Source organism: Pimephales promelas, chromosome 15, assembly GCF_988280905.1.
Source record: "Pimephales promelas chromosome 15, fPimPro1.hap1.1, whole genome shotgun sequence".
NCBI classification, from domain to species: Eukaryota; Metazoa; Chordata; class Actinopteri; order Cypriniformes; family Leuciscidae; genus Pimephales; species Pimephales promelas.
This window is the reverse complement of record NC_142783.1, coordinates 13086747-13104468: the sequence shown is the minus strand read 5'-3', so window position 1 is coordinate 13104468 and position 17722 is coordinate 13086747. Positions and strand designations below refer to the sequence as shown.

The window sequence follows — 17722 nt, the reverse complement described above, 5'->3', positions numbered from 1 at the left end:
GATAGATAGATAGATAGATAGATAGATCGATGGATGGATCGATGGATGGATGGGCCGGTGAGCTAGTGTCCTCTAGTGGTCAAACGCAGCACTGTCTGTCCCGCTGGGCCGGAATGAAGCTTGACTGCGCACATTGTAGTAGGAAGTTCCCCTCCAAAACTTTTAGGAAACAATCCTGTTCGACCAGCAGCCAACCCCGTAGCGCTTTTATCATGGTAAGTCCGAAACCGGTCCATATTTCTGTGACAACTCCTATCGATGTCTCATTGGATTATTATTCATGCTTTCACTGAATGACTAATGAATTTGGAGAGGATAAAACCAATGTTTGTATTTTGACGCCAGTCTAGGAGGGATTTAGGCAGCAACGTGAAAGCATACGTGGAAACGTTTTCTTTGACTAGTTACGGCTTGTCTTGAAATGAAGAAACCGGCTTTAGCCATGTGTTACTTTGATACAAGTGGACTTGTGCGTCGTATTTTGGATCGGTTTAGATAGATTCAAGTGCCGTGTCTCAACACTTAGTGTGCTGCCTATCTAGACTGCGGTTTTCGGTACTTGTGCTTGGTAATAATTATATTGTAGGCTACTTTGATGCATGGGTCAGTGACATGGAATTGGGTTTTAGGCTCTATTAAAAGCCTTATACATTGTATGATTGTTTTTGTTGTTGTTTTATTGTTTATTTAATTTATTGTTTATATAAACATATTTCCTTTAAAAATATTATTTCATACACTTTTGTCCACTAAATCAATATCACTGTTACCATGTATTGACCATTTTTCACCTTTATGAATGTTATTATTATAACACATTTTTACCTTTTTTTTTTATAAAAATGGCACATTGAGATTAAATGTTAAAAAAGTAATATCATACATCCTTACGTATCATTGGCCCATATTATAAACCCAATGTATCTAAATGATTATCATCATAAATTAATACACCATGGTATTTAGATGTTGCACAAATGTCCTAGAACATATGATAAATGAAACAAACACCTTAGACCACAATAATTGATTAGTATGGTGTAGGGCCTCCTTTTGTGGCCAAACAGCATCAGTTCGTCTTGGGAATGACAGATGGAAGTCCTTCACAGTGGCCAGAGGGATTTTAAGCCATTCCTCTTCCAGAACAGCGGTCAGGTCTCTGTGATGCTGGTGGAGGAAAACGTTTTCTGTCTCTCTCCTCCAAAACACCTCAAAGTGGCTCAAAAGTATTTAGATCTGAAGACTGAACAGGTCATGGGAGATGTTTAACTTCACTTTCATGGTTATCAAACCATTCTGTCACAAGTCTTGCTGTGTGTTTTGGTGCATTATCACACTGATACTCTCCACCCCCTTCAGGGTACAATGTTTGAACCATTGGGTGCACATGGTCCTCCAGAATGGTTCGGTAACGTCCATCAAGCACAGTAGGGAATGTCATGAATGATATTGCAGCCCAAACCATCACTGATCACTCTGGGCAGCAACAGTCCGGGTGTTAAATCTCTTTGTGCTTCTCCACACTGTAACTCCCACTGATCTGGGAAAGACAGTGAAAGTGGACTCATCAGAGAACAATACGTTTTACATTGTCCAAAGCCCAAGATTTGCACTGTTGGCACCATTGAAACCAACATTTGGCATTAGCATGAGTGACCAAAGGTTTGGCAATCCATGAATATTGACTCTGTGGAGCACCAGACAAACATGAGAGTTGAAGTGCACATTTATTTCTACAGTGAGTACGGCAGCTGTGGTTTTATGTTTTCTGGATTCAATCTGGGTTAGTGCCTGGACATCTCTTTCAGACAGCTTCCCCTTGCGTCCACAGTTACTCCTGATGGATGTGGTTTTGAGACACAGCCATTGTCTTCTCACATGGATCATGTTGCTTGCATATGCATGAGATGTGCAAACTGAGATGAAGTATACGGTGTCCACCAGTTACAAAACGCCAGCTTTCTACACACACTAACACATACATGAATATCAGAAGCATGGCACGGGATGTTCAGTGTGCACTTCAGAGGGCAAAACATAAAATATCATCTTTGGAGAATGAGTTGTCTATAAAGTGAGTGCATCTTAGTCATTAACCAGTTACATTTATGTGCATAGTGAGACCTAATGCAAATTCCTGTGATGTGGCAGAAACGCGTTGCTCCTGGGGTCTAGATTTTAATTAAGTACATATATTTATTGTGCATTTAGCAATGTGTCTGACTGTCATGTATGGAAAGATGTTAGTTAACAGAAATTGGATGCCACACTTTGTTAAGGTCAGCTGATAGCCACAGTCTTGTCTCCTATACATCAGAGACATTTTGAACATTTAGGTTTGTCTCGTATGGTTGAAAAACAGTGTTTTATTTGTTTGTGAGTATGTTTTCCTCAGATGATTCTGTGATGCTTAGGTGATTGTAAGACTTCCAAAAACAGTGGTACAGAAAAGTACTTCAGACAATTTGAACTGTGACTTTATTATTAGATATAAAATATCAAAAAGTGGAGTCTACAAAAAAATGATGCTGGAGCTTTCTTCCCTTCACATTCGCACAGGCCTCCTAGTAGACTGAATATCCACAGGTGTAGTTTATTACATTAACTGTGTGCTTGTGCGTTTTATATATACACTCACCGGCCACTTTATTAGGTACACCTGTCCAACTGCTCGTTAACACTTAATTTCTAAGCAGCCAATCACATGGCGGCAACTCAGTGCATTTAGGCATGTAGACATGGTCAAGACAATCTCCTGCAGTTCAAACCGAGCATCAGTATGGGGAAGAAAGGTGATTTGAGTGACTTTGAACGTGGCATGATTGTTGGTGCCAGAAGGGCTGGTCTGAGTATTTCAGAAACTGCTAATCTACTGGGATTTTCACGCACACACAACCATCTCTAGGGTTTACAGAGAATGGTCCGAAAAAGAAAAAACATCCAGTGAGCGGCAGTTCTGTGGGCGGAAATGCCTTGTTGATGCCAGAGGTCAGAGGAGAATGGCCAGACTGGTTCGAGCTGATAGAAGGGCAACAGTGACTCAAATAACCACCCGTTACAACCAAGGTGGGCAGAAGAGCATCTCTGTACGTCAAACTTTGAGGCAGCAGAAGACCACACCGGGTGCCACTCCTTTCAGCTAAGAACAGGAAACTGAGGCTACAATTTGCACAAGCTCATCGAAATTGGACAATAGAAGATTGGAAAAACGTTGCCTGGTCTGATGAGTCTCGATTTCTGCTGCGACATTCGGATGGTAGGGTCAGAATTTGGCGTCTACAACATGAAAGCATGGATCCATCCTGCCTTGTATCAACGGTTCAGGCTGGTGGTGGTGGTGTCATGGTGTGGGGAATATTTTCTTGGCACTCTTTGGGCCCCTTGGTACCAATTGAGCATCGTTGCAACGCCACAGCCTACCTGAGTATTGTTGCTGACCATGTCCATCCCTTTATGACCACAATGTACCCAACTTCTGATGGCTACTTTCAGCAGGATAATGCGCCATGTCATAAAGCTGGAATCATCTCAGACTGGTTTCTTGAACATGACAATGAGTTCGCTGTACTCAAATGGCCTCCACAGTCACCAGATCTCAATCCAATAGAGCATCTTTGGGATGTGGTGGAACGGGAGATTCGCATCATGGATGTGCAGCCGACAAATCTGCGGCAACTGTGTGATGTCATCATGTCAATATGGACCAAACTCCCTGAGGAATGCTTCCAGCACCTTGTTGAATTATTCAGCACCCAGCAAAAATTATTTTGCCGCCAATGTGGTCTAGCAACTCTCTGTTGGCTTTCGAAGGGGAAAAACCAAACTCTGGTCAGGCCAATCACATCGTGTATAGAGTTGGTGGGCGGGCTTAACACAATGACTATTTGTGTTAAGCAAATAGCTATCGCGTCTGTTTTAAGCGATTTGAACGTTTCCTTTTTTTAAAAAACGAGCAAAGAACAACACTCAGAGATGTTTCTCCGCCACTCTGGAGCAGAGCAATATGGGTTGGAGATGTGAGTTTGGTTGTTGAAACGCTTGAGTTGTATTCCGTTTTCCATCCATATGTTGGTTAAAAATGGAATGGCTAGAATTCATTCACACCTCTACCATTGAATCCAACGTGCTTTGAAGTATGACTTGGACTTGCTGCCTGTGAGGTAAACTAAACGCTATTGGCTATTTGAAAAGGAGGGTTAACCATTCAATATGCCGTCGCTGTGTATACGTCATCTCCTTCATCGCTCTGATTGGTTTTAGGTCTATCCGCGACGTCAGTTGGTGACGCCCCTCTGGAAATGATTTGTCTATGATGCTTTGCTATTGCTATTTGCTATTTCTATGGCTATTTGAAAAGGGAGATGAGCCATTCAATATGTTCCAGCTTAGCTTCCTGTTTCAGTGGAAATTCCGTCAACGCATCATACAAAGCTGCACGTTCCAAGGTACTTCAGTGGGCCTTTAACAATCGCTGATTGGAACATGACATTCGGGAAAGGAATGCCAGCTACTCCCCGAGTACACATCAAAATGTTTAAGAGCAAACAACAGAGCCAGAGCTTCCATTTCAAATACACTATATCTCTGATGGGTCTTGGAGAACTTTTTTAGAAAAGTAGGAAACCGGATGTTCACTGTGGTACTCATCCTCCTGAAATTGTACCACACCAGCTCCCTTACCACTTGCGTCCACTTGTAGTCTGAAAGGCATTTCCAAGTTTGAAGCAGAGAGAGGTCTTTGGCAGCTTGAAATACTAGTTGACAGTCATTGGTCCTTTAACCTTCTATTTGTATGGTCTGTAAGAGGAGAGATAGGGCAGTTGAATTGGGACCGTAATCTTGATAATTACCCACTCACTCAGATGTAGGAAACGTCTCAATTCTTGTTTGTTACAGGGTAGAAGGAATTCCAGTATGGTGGAAATTTTTGTCTCAACAGGTTTAACCACTTCCTGACCTACCTGCTTACCTGAGTACATAACAATTCCTTCTACAAACTCACATTTGTCAATTTAGTGTCAAGGAAGCAGCAGTTAGCCGTTTGAAAACCATTGCAAGGGTCTTTACATGATCTGTTATCTGAATATTCCACAGTGTCATTCAGATACACTTCACAGTTTGGCACATCCAACAGTTTTTGATGCATCATATAGGCGTGTTTCACATTTCAAAAGCTTGGACCTTATACTGTAGGAAGCTAGTTGGGAAAACACAGAAATTTCAGAGACACTTTAAGGGGCACCTGCCAAAACCCCTTTGGCAGAACTAAATTTGCAACATAGTTCGCTAAACCAAATCTACTTTTGTAGTCCTACATTCTGACAAGGGGAAAGAGTCAGATTTTGTTACTAGGGCTTTCGCACATGAGGAACCTTTTCATAGTTCAGAACTAATGGTGGAATAAGCAGCTTTTTGGCATATTCGCACCACAGAATCTGGGCATGATTGGGGAACTAAATTAGCTCCTAATTCAAATTAAGTTCTCAAGCCAAACATGATCATGTATTTCTGCTCAGCTAGTGACATTGGGGATCAACCCCATGGACGAAAGTTTCCTTTTACAGACTTTTTATCGAAACCACTCTTCATCTTAGTCTGAGCAGTACACAGATAAAGCTTAGCAAGTCTCTTTGGGCTTTATGCAACATCTCACAAATAGAAGTGATAAAACCATTGACAGATATGGGTTTACAATTCTTATTCAGCAATTGTTCAGTTAGCAGATTTAGTGGGCCACGAACTGTGTGACCAAACACGTTCAGCAGGGGTAAAGCCAAGGGATTCTTGCACAGACTCTCTTATTGCAAACATCAGGAAAGGAAGACCATCAACCCAGTCTTTCCCAGTTTCCACACAGCTACGCAGCAAGGTTTTGAGAGTTTGATGGAATCGTTCGACTGAGTGCACCTTGGGATTCAAGGTTAAACTACATTTGGTGGTTTAACCAAGCGTTCCTAGAGACAGCTTAAAAACCAAAGTAAAGTTTGACCCATATTCACTCGTCTGAATTGCTTTTGGCAATAAAAAATGAGTACAGAATTTGAGCAGTTCTTTTACCACAACCTTAGCTTTTAAATGTGCGTAATGGAACAGCCTCGTGGAAACAAACCTCGTTACACATGTTGGTCAAAATATATTGTTGTCTCCATTTAGCCTTGGGCGAATGTCCAACACAGCCAACAGTTAAATGCTCAAGTGCCATCATATTTCTCTAAATGTGTGACCAATATAGTCATACCACTGGAGACAGTGCATTATTAAATCTGCACACTAGAGGCCATCCTTATCATATCAGATGGCCGTGAACATTGTCTTCATTGCTTTAACACTTGTTATTGCAGTGCATTGTGGGATTGTATGAGTGCACTCGATTACATCCACTATGGTTTCGGACAACTCTACAAATGGCTGTCCCCTCAAACAGTGCTGTATTTAAATGTTTAGGCGTGGTCGATTTCGGACAGTCTGAGGCGCGATGCCATTTCTTCCGATGGCTGAACCCTTTTATCCTGAAAGCATAATGCATTTTCGTCATACGACTGAGGTCTGAGAATGTCCTAAAATGTACACCATACAGATGCCACGTTGAAAGAACTTTCCGAAATCGCTCAAACAATGTTTCAAATGCAGAAACACGCCGTAAACAAAAAAGCTTGTAAACAATGTCAAGTAATGTGCATTTACTTCAGAAAAGTTATTCAGTGTCCAAAAACTTGATAGTTGGCTAGAAAAAAGTTGGCTGAATAGGCCTACTATTTTGTATATTCATTGTAGCCTATTTTTACTTCACCTGTTCTTTAATATTTAATGTGTTGAATAATTAACCTTTAATATTATAGAAATGGGGATACATACCCCAATTAAAGGAGTAGTTCACTTAAAAAAAAAAAAAAAAACTTTTGCTGATAATTTACTCGGCCCCATGTCATCCAAGATATCCATGTCATTCTTTCTTCAGTCGAAAAGAAATTAAGGTTTTTGATGAAAACATTCTAGGATTTTTCTCCATATAATGTACTTCAATGGGAACCAAACGGTTCAAGGTCCAAAAGACATTTTCAGTGCACACTGTTCAAAGGCTTTAAACGATTCCAGATGACGAATAAGGGTCTTATAAAGTGAGACGATCGCTCATTTAAAAAAAAAAACAGTTTAAGTTTTATAAGCACAAATGCTCGCCTTGTTCTTTTCTGTGATGCGCGTTCGTGACTCTCCTGTTTGAACTCGTTCATCAAAATGAACGAATCTTTTTTCGTGTCATTTGGTTCATTCAACGAACGAAATTAATGAATTGACTCAGAAAAAGAAAAGGTTTTGACAGTTCGAACAGGAGAGTCATGAACACGCATCACAGAACAGAGTAAGGTGACAATTTGAGCTTCTAAAACTTAAACTGTTTTTTTTTTGTTTGTTTTTTAAATGACCGATCGTTTCGCTTGATAAGACCCTTATTCATCGTCTGGTGTTGTTTAAAGACCTTTGAACAGTTTGCACTGAAACTATCTTTTGGATCTTGAACCGTTTGGTTCCCAATGAAGTCCATTATATGGAAAAAAATCCTAGAATGTTTTCATCAAAAACCTTAATTTCTTTTCGACTGAAGAAAGAAAAACATGGACATCTTGGATGACATGAGGGTGAGTAAATTATCAGCAAAAGTTTTTTTTTTTTTTTTTTTTTTATAACTACTCCCACAATCTGGTCATATTGCAAGCTTGTGAATTGAAATCAAATCATGAAATTTGTGTCAATTTCAACTTTTACATGTATAAATGTATTTAATATCCCATGCCTACATTATACACAATACCTATAAATAAAAGGAAATCCTATAGGAAGTCTAATCTGTGGTATTTTGATTGTTTTATTAGTCATTGGATTCGTTTTGCAGATAGGAGTGGTGTTTTCGTCACACAGTCCTATTTTGTCAGGGCCTTCATGTATTTTTGCCCATTTTCAGCTCATCTACATGAATAATTGCATGCTAAGATGCCTTTCTGAATGCCATCATTTTTTTGATCAGATAGTGTTACTGTAGTCATCATCACACAGTAACCTTGTGCTTTGGAGAAATATGGAACATCAGAGGTACCCATTCATTATGAGTGTAGCTGCTACTTTGATGTATTTTGCAGAAAGTGAAGTAATTGTTGGGCTGGACACACACACACACACACACACACACACACACAGAGAAAGAGAGAGCTTTTGGTATGTAATCCTTGAGCTCATAAGGACATTGCAGAAAAGATTAGTCTAACCCACACTGAGAACTAGTAAACATATGACCAGAACCAAAACACTGAGCTCAAGTCCTTGAATTGAAGTACTTGGACAGCAACGAGTTATTGATACATGTCCTCTGTTCGTTTTAAGGGAGAGCTGCTCAGAGAGTGAGGAGGAGCTGCATCAGCTGTCATGGATTCACAAACAAGAACTGAAGGATTCACTGTTTGATATGTACAGAGGTGAGTATGAAGATAATGCTGTCCTTTTTGCTGTGGTTGAAACTTAGTGATGGACTGAATTTGAGAATATAATTGGACGTTCTTTATTTGATATTGATAAGGTAACTTTCAAAATGTGACACCAATATATTCCACTGGAGGACAGTGCATTCTTAAATCTGAGCACTAGAGGGCATCATAATCATATCAGATGGCATTGAACCTCTATGCCATGAACATTTTCTTCATTACATTAGGCCTAAATATTGCAATTAGCTTTCATTGTCTTTTTTCTGAAAACAGCCAAGTATCAAAGGGTCCAATATATTTGGATTATACTCTTTAAATATCTTTAAAGTTTTAAGAAAATCCTGCAAATTAAAGGCAAAACTAAAATCCCTGTGATATGAGATGATAATAACATGACACTAAATTATGGTCATATTCATATATTATGTTATATGTAGTATTAATATGGTACCCTGTCTAAAGAACCTTTGGATTCGTGTTGTTGATTCTTGCTGTTAGTGTAACACCACATTTCTTTAGCATGCATATGAATATCTACATCACCGTTCATAATATTTTAAATAAGTTAATTAATACTTTTATTCAGCAAGGAGACATTAAATTGTTCAAAATTGGCAGTAAGGGCATTTATTATGTTACAAAAGTAAAATAAATAATTCTTATTTTTAAATTTATATTAATCAAAGAATCCTGAAAAAATTGCACTAAAATATTAAGAAATGTTTCTTGAGCAGCAAATCAGCATATCAGAATGATTTCTGAAGGATCATGTGACACTGAAGACTGGAATAAAGGAATCACAGGAATACATAACATTTTTAAAGCACTTTATGGGATAGTTCACCCAAAAAATGAAAATTCGGTCATCATTTACTCACCCTCAAATTGCTTCAAACATGTTTGAATGTCTTTTGTCTGCTGAACATTAAAAATATTACAAGATATTTTGATGAATCAGGGTAACCAAACAGTTGATGGGCCACACTGACTTTTTCCATATACTGTTTAGTTACTGACCATCTTCAAAATATCTTCTTTTGCGCAGAAGAAAGAAACCAATACAGGTTTGGAACAATTTGAGGGTGACTAAATGATTTCAGAATTTTAATTTTTTTGGACGAACTATCCCATAAAGTGCTTTAAAAATGTTATGTATTCCTGTGATTCCTTTATTCCAGTCTTCAGTGTCACATGATCCTTCAGAAATCATTCTAATATGCTGATTTGCTGCTCAATAAACATTTCTTAATATTTTAGTGAAATTTTTTCAGGATTCTTTGATTAATATAAATTTAAAAATAATAATTATTTTTATTTTACTTTTGTAACATAATAAATGTCCTTACGGCCAATTTTGATCAATTTAATGTGTCCTTGCTGAATAAAAGTATTAGTTAACTTATTTTGGGCGAACTATCGCTTTAAATGGTTGCAATTCAAGATTGCCTTGGAATATAAACCTACGGTCACTTTTCTTTCTTAGAAAGACACTCAGCAGATTACTGAAAGTTTAAAAAAGTTATAGAAGTTTAAATTTATTATAAAGCAAATGTACTGTACTAAAAAAAAATATATATTTTACAAAATCATTTAAACTCTAAAATGCGATGCAATCAAAGCCATATGTCTTTCCATGCTATGTTCCAAATTTGAAGTTGATATCACAAAAACTGAAGTATTTTTTAGGCATTGATGCACCAAAAATAGCCACCAGGTGTCACCCACATTCCAATGAATATCTTTGATGCGTTACCTGTCACAAATTAATACATTTCTATCAAAATATCACTTGTATCACAAAACAGCCACCATACATGGGACCTTGAGTCAGACTTTTCCATCAATAGTTTTTTTTTTTTTTTTTTTGTCAAGATTAACAAGTTTTGATTATAAAATACTAGTGGATGTTGTAAAATGAAGCATGACACAACACCCAATGGGGGGGGAGGAGCCCTCTAAAAGGACTTTAAGGACAGTCTGTTTCCATTGTAAGACAATGTACGATTTCAAAATGGTTTTCACAGGATGAGTATTGATGGCGTCAGCTTGATACCTAATTTATGATGATTCATAAAATGTGATGGGACAAAAAGGCGTCAAGCAGCCTGACAGTTAAGGCGTTAAAATAGACCACAGTTGTTTGAAATTGTAATAATATTTCCGTTTTACAGTATTTTTTTTATCAAACAAATGCAGCCTTGGTGAGACTTTCAAAAATCGTACCAACCCCAAACTTTTGAACGGCAGAGAGTACTATGTATAATGCATGTATAATTGATTTGTTGTCTAGTGATATTGCTTTATGCTTTGCATTGGCCCTGTCTAGTCTCTATTTGTATGGTCTAATCTGTGCATATACGGTGGAGCGCTTCGCCGATCCTCATATGAGCATCACTCACTCACTCTCAAACACTGTAAAGGCTGCCGATGAGGTTCGATCCTTCGTGGCATGACCTCTGCGTGGCTTGTTTGTTTTTTTGGAGTTAATGCCAGGCTAGCTGTTTCTCTGATGTGCTGACACATCCTGCTGAAGAAGAGCCCAACCCAAAGCGTTACATCCTAGTGATGGGTGGAGGCCAAGACCTGGAACAGGATCTACTTAGCATGTATCCTGATATCACAGACACCAAGCGTGTGTTCATGTGCGCCTGGGGGTATATGGCTGCATGTCTGATTTTAGTGTGTGTTTTTGGTGCTCAGACATTATGTCTGCCACTCACAGATACAAGCATATATTTTACGATCATTAATATAATCTGTCAGGGAGGTTTTGTGTGAGGTTTTGCATTGCAATAAAATGTGTTGAAGCTATTTACTTCCTTTTTAGTGTCAGATAAGCATGAAGCATTGAACACACCCAGTTTATCCTTCCAGCTATAGCTTAAATGTGTGTTTGTTTTAAGGTTATTATCCTTTACAACTGCGAAAGTCTGTTCAGTCACTGGAGATTCAAGTGGCAGTTAGTCGACATCAACAATGACAGTGTTCATGCTCCTCCAAAACAAGAAGCACATTGCTGATTTATTTCCATTTAGTTAAGTGTTTATGACAGTTAAAGGAGTAGTTCACTTTTAAAAAAAACTTTTGCTGATAATTTACTCTCCTCCATTTCATCCAAGATGTCCATGTCTTTCTTTCTTCAGTCGAAAAGAAATTAAGGTTTTTGATGAAAACATTGCAGGATTTTTCTCCATATAATGGACTTCAATGGGAACCAAACGGTTCAACGTCCAAATGAGAGTTTCTGTGCAGCTTCAAAGGGCTTTAAACGACACCAGACGATGAATAAGGGTCTAACAAATTAACGAATAATTTTTGGGTGAACTAACCCTTTAAGTAAACATTTATTATTGGTTTGTTGTAAAAGTGATAATTCTTTAGAAGTGCTATCAGATGCAGGCATATACTTTCTTCTCTTTTCATTCTTTCTTCATACATATCTTTAAGTTATAATTAATCTAATTTCATTAGATCTGGTGTTTTGAACAGATTTTAAATCCTTTACATCTGGATGGGATCTTGGCAACTCTAGTTATTTCTTCGTTGGTTCGTTCGTTGGTCCATACAGCTGCATGTGCGGCGTATATTTTCACAACACTGTCATCAAAAAAAACCTCACTTTCTCACGCTTTCTACCGCTGCTCATGTGCATTTGTTATTATCGGAGCCGGACAACTTTATTGTGTGGAGCTATGTCTACCGAGGTGGGTAATGCAATATACACAGTATCATAGAATTATGTCGAATTGCCATAAAGCAGTTTGTGTTTCTCGCTCGTTCTCGCTTCTCACAAGACTTCCTATTTCCAACTTTGCGGGACGTTAGTTCCCATGTTGCAAGGTTGGTTTTCCGCCTTGGAATGCTAGGGGGGAACGGGGAAAGTCACCATTCTCACCAGAACAGGTTATTAATCCATTCAAATGATTTATAAACAGTTTTATTAAAGCTACACTGTGTGATTTTTACCCCCATCTAGCGGTGAAAATGTATATGACCATCCAGGGAATATTAGTTTCTGTTCCTCTCAATTCTGATTTCGTTTTAACTCCTACGGTGGCCAATGTAGTCCAAGATTAACGTGGCTTCCAGTTCGACCTCGTCCATGAGTGTTAACTCAAACGTAAACGCGAAAGGCGAAGCTTGAATTAACGGGTATGTCCCTCTTTGGCTAATGTACTTTCAAGATGGAGGGGCAACATGGCGACCGACGTTAGAACCCCTTACCCGTATGTATTTTCAATGGCATATCATACACTCACGAGAATACTTTATTACTTGAACGAAGTAAATATACATTAATGAGCACATATATTTTTGAAAGAACGAAGTGTTTTTAGCTACACAGAGTTACACAGTGTAGCTTAAAAGAGTAACTAAACACTAAACCAACTTTTTTTTAGTTAATGATCTGTAAGAATGGATCTTTATTAATACCAGTCATTGATTTGAGTCATTTTTTTGACATTTGTTTATAAAGTGTTCTATTTCTACAATATATGGTGTAAAAACGTCTTAGTGCTGCCCTCTTCAGGTTGAACGGTGGCTACTGCAGTTGAATTTTCCTATTGGATGTTCCGCACTTCGTGACGTACCCAGGTTTCAGCTCACCACGCGAGCTACGCCCTTGGCAGTATAAAAACTATCTTGTGTCGCTCAAAACCACTGTAGCGAGTCAGGAATTGGAATTGTGAGTATTGAAAATGATCAGGATAGAGTGTTTTAGCATCTATTTCGTCCCCTCTATCTCCGCTGGTGTCTGCCCACTTTTTCAGCATTTTTCAAATATTGCCAGTGGGTGGAGTCAGGCTCTGACCAGGGGTTTAGTTACCCTTTAAGTTGAAGTAGTTGCCAAGTGCCCCTTTAATTTCACTTTTTTTTATCCAATTTTAAAAGTGGCCAAATCTTAAATAATTTTAGATTTATTTATTTATCACCTTTAATTAGATATACGAGATGATTATAATATGTATTATATATCTGGCTTTTTGAGACGTTTTTACGTTTTTCATGGCCAATATCTATGAATGATATACTGGAAATTAACACTTTTTTTTTTAGTGCCTTTTTGTGTCAAATCCACAATCTACCAACAGCAGTGTCTTGTTTAGATGGATTATAAATACACATTTGATGTTTGTTTGTTTTTTGTAGTGTCCAAAATTGGTGTTCAAATGTCAGAAACTGTATATGTCTTATTAAATAGTGAAATATAGCTCAATTTTCTTAGATCTTAGTCTTAGATCTCCTTGCTCTTTAGATATCAATATCAGCCATTGAATATTTGCTTCACTTTCTGATTGTTTTCATAGTGGCATGGAACAGTAAAATAAGGTTGAATGCATCTTTGACCCCAAATTGCATTTCACGCCAATGAGACTGTGTTTCGCTTGTGTCTGTTGCCCTGCTGATTTTATTTGTCTGACGTAGTTTGGGTGTAGGCTGGGTTGTGTTATTACAACTGAGATGGTGGATTGTTTTCTTGCATGGGTAAACTGTCCTTTTGCAGTCCAAATTCAAAGCACACACCAAGTCCATCATAACAAACACGCAAAGTTCCCTATGGAGTTGAATTGGCCTTCCCTACAAGAGCAGAAATAGGGCTACAGTCTCAACAAGCTTTGTTCTTAGCAGGTGGATCGACCTTTGACATAACCCGTCGCGCCCCCCTCCTCCCCCCTGCGCGGGCCGTCCCGGCCAGGAAACATACTGTTTGGTCCCATCAGCTCGCCTCTGTTTACGCCGGTACAGTGTGGTCTTCTTCGGCTTTTCCGACAGCCACCCACCCTGATATCATGTCTCACTCCCTCTCCGCCGTGCTTGGCTTCACGGAGAGCAAGAGGCACGTTGGCGACCCATCCGCGGCTTCCTTGTGGGTCCCATTGAAGTTCAAAATCCCTAGAATGGAGTGCCGTGTGGCCGAACAGGCTTGTCTGCTCCCTAAGTGGGTGGTCCACCAGTGACAGAGGGATTCCTCAGGGCTCTGTCCTCCTCCTTTTGTGTTTCTGTGTTGGTTTAAGGAATAGACCTAGGATGGGCACTGCTTAACTGTGGAAGCCTGGTTACTGTGATCTGAAACCAAACAAACCTAGTAGAAAGGCCAACGCACTCACAAACACACAAAGACTCGAGCTATAAAACCCAACGAGAGGTTGGCATCTCTTGAAAGGTTCTCGAAATGAGGAATTTTTGTGGATGTTTGGGTCAATCTTATGAAAACATGTCCAAGTCATATTTTACTTTAAAATCAAGTAAGAAATTATATTTTGCATGGTGATCATTATAATTGGTTTTGCATTGTGACTTTGTTGTTTTTGTTTGTTTCAATTAAGCAAGTTTTCTTTTCAAATTCTCTCTAATGTAATGGATTTTAACATTTTATATATTTATATATTTTATTCATTCTTTCACATTTGTAATTCTAATTACTTTCTCATCTCAGTATAGTACAGTAAAAATAGCTGTAAGAAATGTTTTTTTTTTTAATCAGCAAAATTTTTATATGTAGGGCTGTGCAAAAATTAATTGCGATTAATCGCATCCAAAATAAAAGTCTGTGTTTACATAATATATTTGTGTGTGCTGTATATAATTATTTTGTATATATAAATACCTATGCATGCATGTATATATTTAAGAATTATTTGCGCTTAAATTCTGTATATATATATATATATATAAATACATAATATTATATAAATATTTTATATATGAATAACACATTTTCTTAAATATATACATGCATGTGTGTGTATTTATATATACAAAATAATTAAATACAGCACACACAAATATATTATGTAGACACAGACTTTTATTTTGGATGCGATTAATCGCAATTAATTTTTGCACAGCCCTATTTCTATGTCAGTGTAAAAATTGGTGTAATTTTTTATACTGATTTTATTTTTTATTTTTTCTTATTTGATTTTATATATAATGATTTTCTTAAATCTATTTTATTTTTTGTGGAGAAATTACATCTCTCAAGTCTATTCTCTACAGATTTTGAAAGATTCTTCCATTTGTGTGTGTGTGTTCAAAGATTTTGTACAATCTCTTGCTTTACTTAAAGTGCATGCCAAAACACTATAAAAACCGTTATAGAAATTGTTAAAATTTCTTTAGAAATTAAAGTTTTACTGAATGTGAATCTTCTTGTTATGAAGACTGTCAGGCTTATTTGAACTAATCTGTGGTGTCAACAACTAAATGTTTTGGGCCCTGATTTTTTTTTTTTTTTTTTTTTTGAAATTATGAAATAATTCTTATTCTGTTGGAGTTAGTATCACAGAGATTATCCATGCATGAACTCCTAAGAACTCTACTGATTTCAGACTGGCGCTCGAATGATGCTAACACTCCTGCCACCCAGTTGCGAGCAGGATTCCAGACGACCTAGTGATGGCCCATGAAGCAGAGAGGAAAACAAACAAGGCTTACTTTGCTGTGAACCACAGATGCTTGGGAACTGTTTGAACAGGGAGCAATTTAAACGGTCACTCCTGTGGGCTGTGTTCAAACATCAAGTGGTAATGAGGACGGAGTGCCTGGTCCTGTTGCCCTGGCCTCCCCTCGGCTTTTCAACACATTCACGCGCTCAAAGGAGGCCGGCCGAACAATGACGGGCCACTTTCACAGACTGGCATTTTTACTGCTTTTTTACGCACTCGTATTTTGGGAATGTTTAGACGAACCTGCGACAACCAGAAACACTCAGTTAGAGTAGATAATTGGCACTTGAGTTGGAGAATTTGTTGAGATTCTTTGGCCTGCCATTAAAAATGAAAATTCTGTCATCATTTACTCACCATCAAGTTGTTACAAACCTGTATGAATTTCTTTCTTCTGCTGAACTCAAAAGAAGATATTTTGAAGAAAGTGGGTAACCAATGAGTCTGTGGACCCCATTGGATGGATGGATGGGAGAACTATCCCTTTAAAAGTCTTAAAGGAGAACTCCGGCACAAAATGAACCTTTGGTCTAATTACACATTGTTACCTAGTCAACCGTTACCTGAGATTTGTTTTCATGATTGCTGAGTGTAAATAGTTTTATCTCTGAAAACTGTTTAGCATATAATGCTAGTAATGGGGGCATATAATAATAAGTAAAAAGAAATCGCTAGTTTATACCACAAACAAGGCTCAAAGTAGCCCCACACTAAAACAGTAACATAATGTGGGTCCCTACATGTAAACCGAAGCATTGAGAACTTTGTAAGTGTACAGACTGTTTAAAAAGAAGATACTTTATAAAGAATAACACTTCGTGTATACAGCAGGAGCCATCTTTGGAAAACAGTCGCAACAAGTCGAACCACAAACGACATGCTGAGTGATCTGAACTGAACTGAAGTGCAGCCAACTTCTGAACTGTATGAACGGCGTTCGGGGATCGACTTATCGAGACTATTTTCTAAGATGGCTCCTGTCTGTATATGTGAAGTGAACTGTCTTTATCTTCTTATTAAACGGTCTGTACACTTACAAAGTTCTCAATGCTTCGTTTTGCATGTATGGACCCTCATTATGTTACTGTGTTAGTGTGGGGCTACTTTGAGCCTTGTTAGTGGTATAAACTAGCGATTTCTTTTTACTTATTATATGCCCCCATTACTAGCGTTATATGCTAAACAGTTTTTAGAGATAAAACTCTTTACATTCGATTATCATGGAAACAAATCTCAGAGAACGGTCGACTAGGTACCGATGTTTTATTAGACCAAAGGTTCATTTTGCACCCGAGTTCTCCTTTAAGGTCTACAAAAATGGCTTTGCTCCCATAGTTCTGCCTGTCATTTACATAATTCTGTATTTCTCACATGTTTATCTATTCATTATTTAGTCAAATTTGGTAATGTTTTAGCTGCTAATAAGAGTATACCGCTCTGACTAATTTCCCTCAAGATCAGCACTGAAAAGGTCAAAAATACAGATTCCATGTGGGCCTAGCCGTGGGTCAGTGAAGCTAGTCCTCTTTGTGCTGAGTTCTTAATAACTTGTTCGTTCTTTAGAGAAGAGCACCATTGCCGTAGATTTGATCTGCGCACATGTACGTGAGCATGTATTGGAGAAGAGATAGTCATGTGATTCCTCTATTGTACATCAGCTGCTCTGTAAATATTTGCAGTGATGTACATCCCTGAACACACAATGCCTCCCACAAGCCTCTCCGCATGTGTCCCACAGTAGCGCCGACGTCGCCCAAGTGCCTGCAATATCCCAATATCACTCATTTATATGAA

General features: G+C 38.2%; 1 protein-coding gene across 3 annotated transcripts in view; it reads left to right on the top strand.

Moving 5' to 3' along the window:
* Nucleotides 1-103: 103 nt before the first annotated feature.
* The window catches only part of mipol1 (mirror-image polydactyly 1), a 97519-nt gene continuing 79900 nt past the window's right edge, over nt 104-17722 (top strand). For all 3 annotated transcript variants that reach the window (XM_089120173.1, XM_089120172.1, XM_039673780.2), the window contains exons 1-2: nt 104-215; nt 8377-8468. In XM_089120173.1, coding sequence (XP_088976299.1) covers nt 8459-8468 — 10 coding nt within the window. In that variant the 5' untranslated portion in view covers nt 104-215; nt 8377-8458. The remainder of the gene's footprint in view (nt 216-8376; nt 8469-17722) is intronic.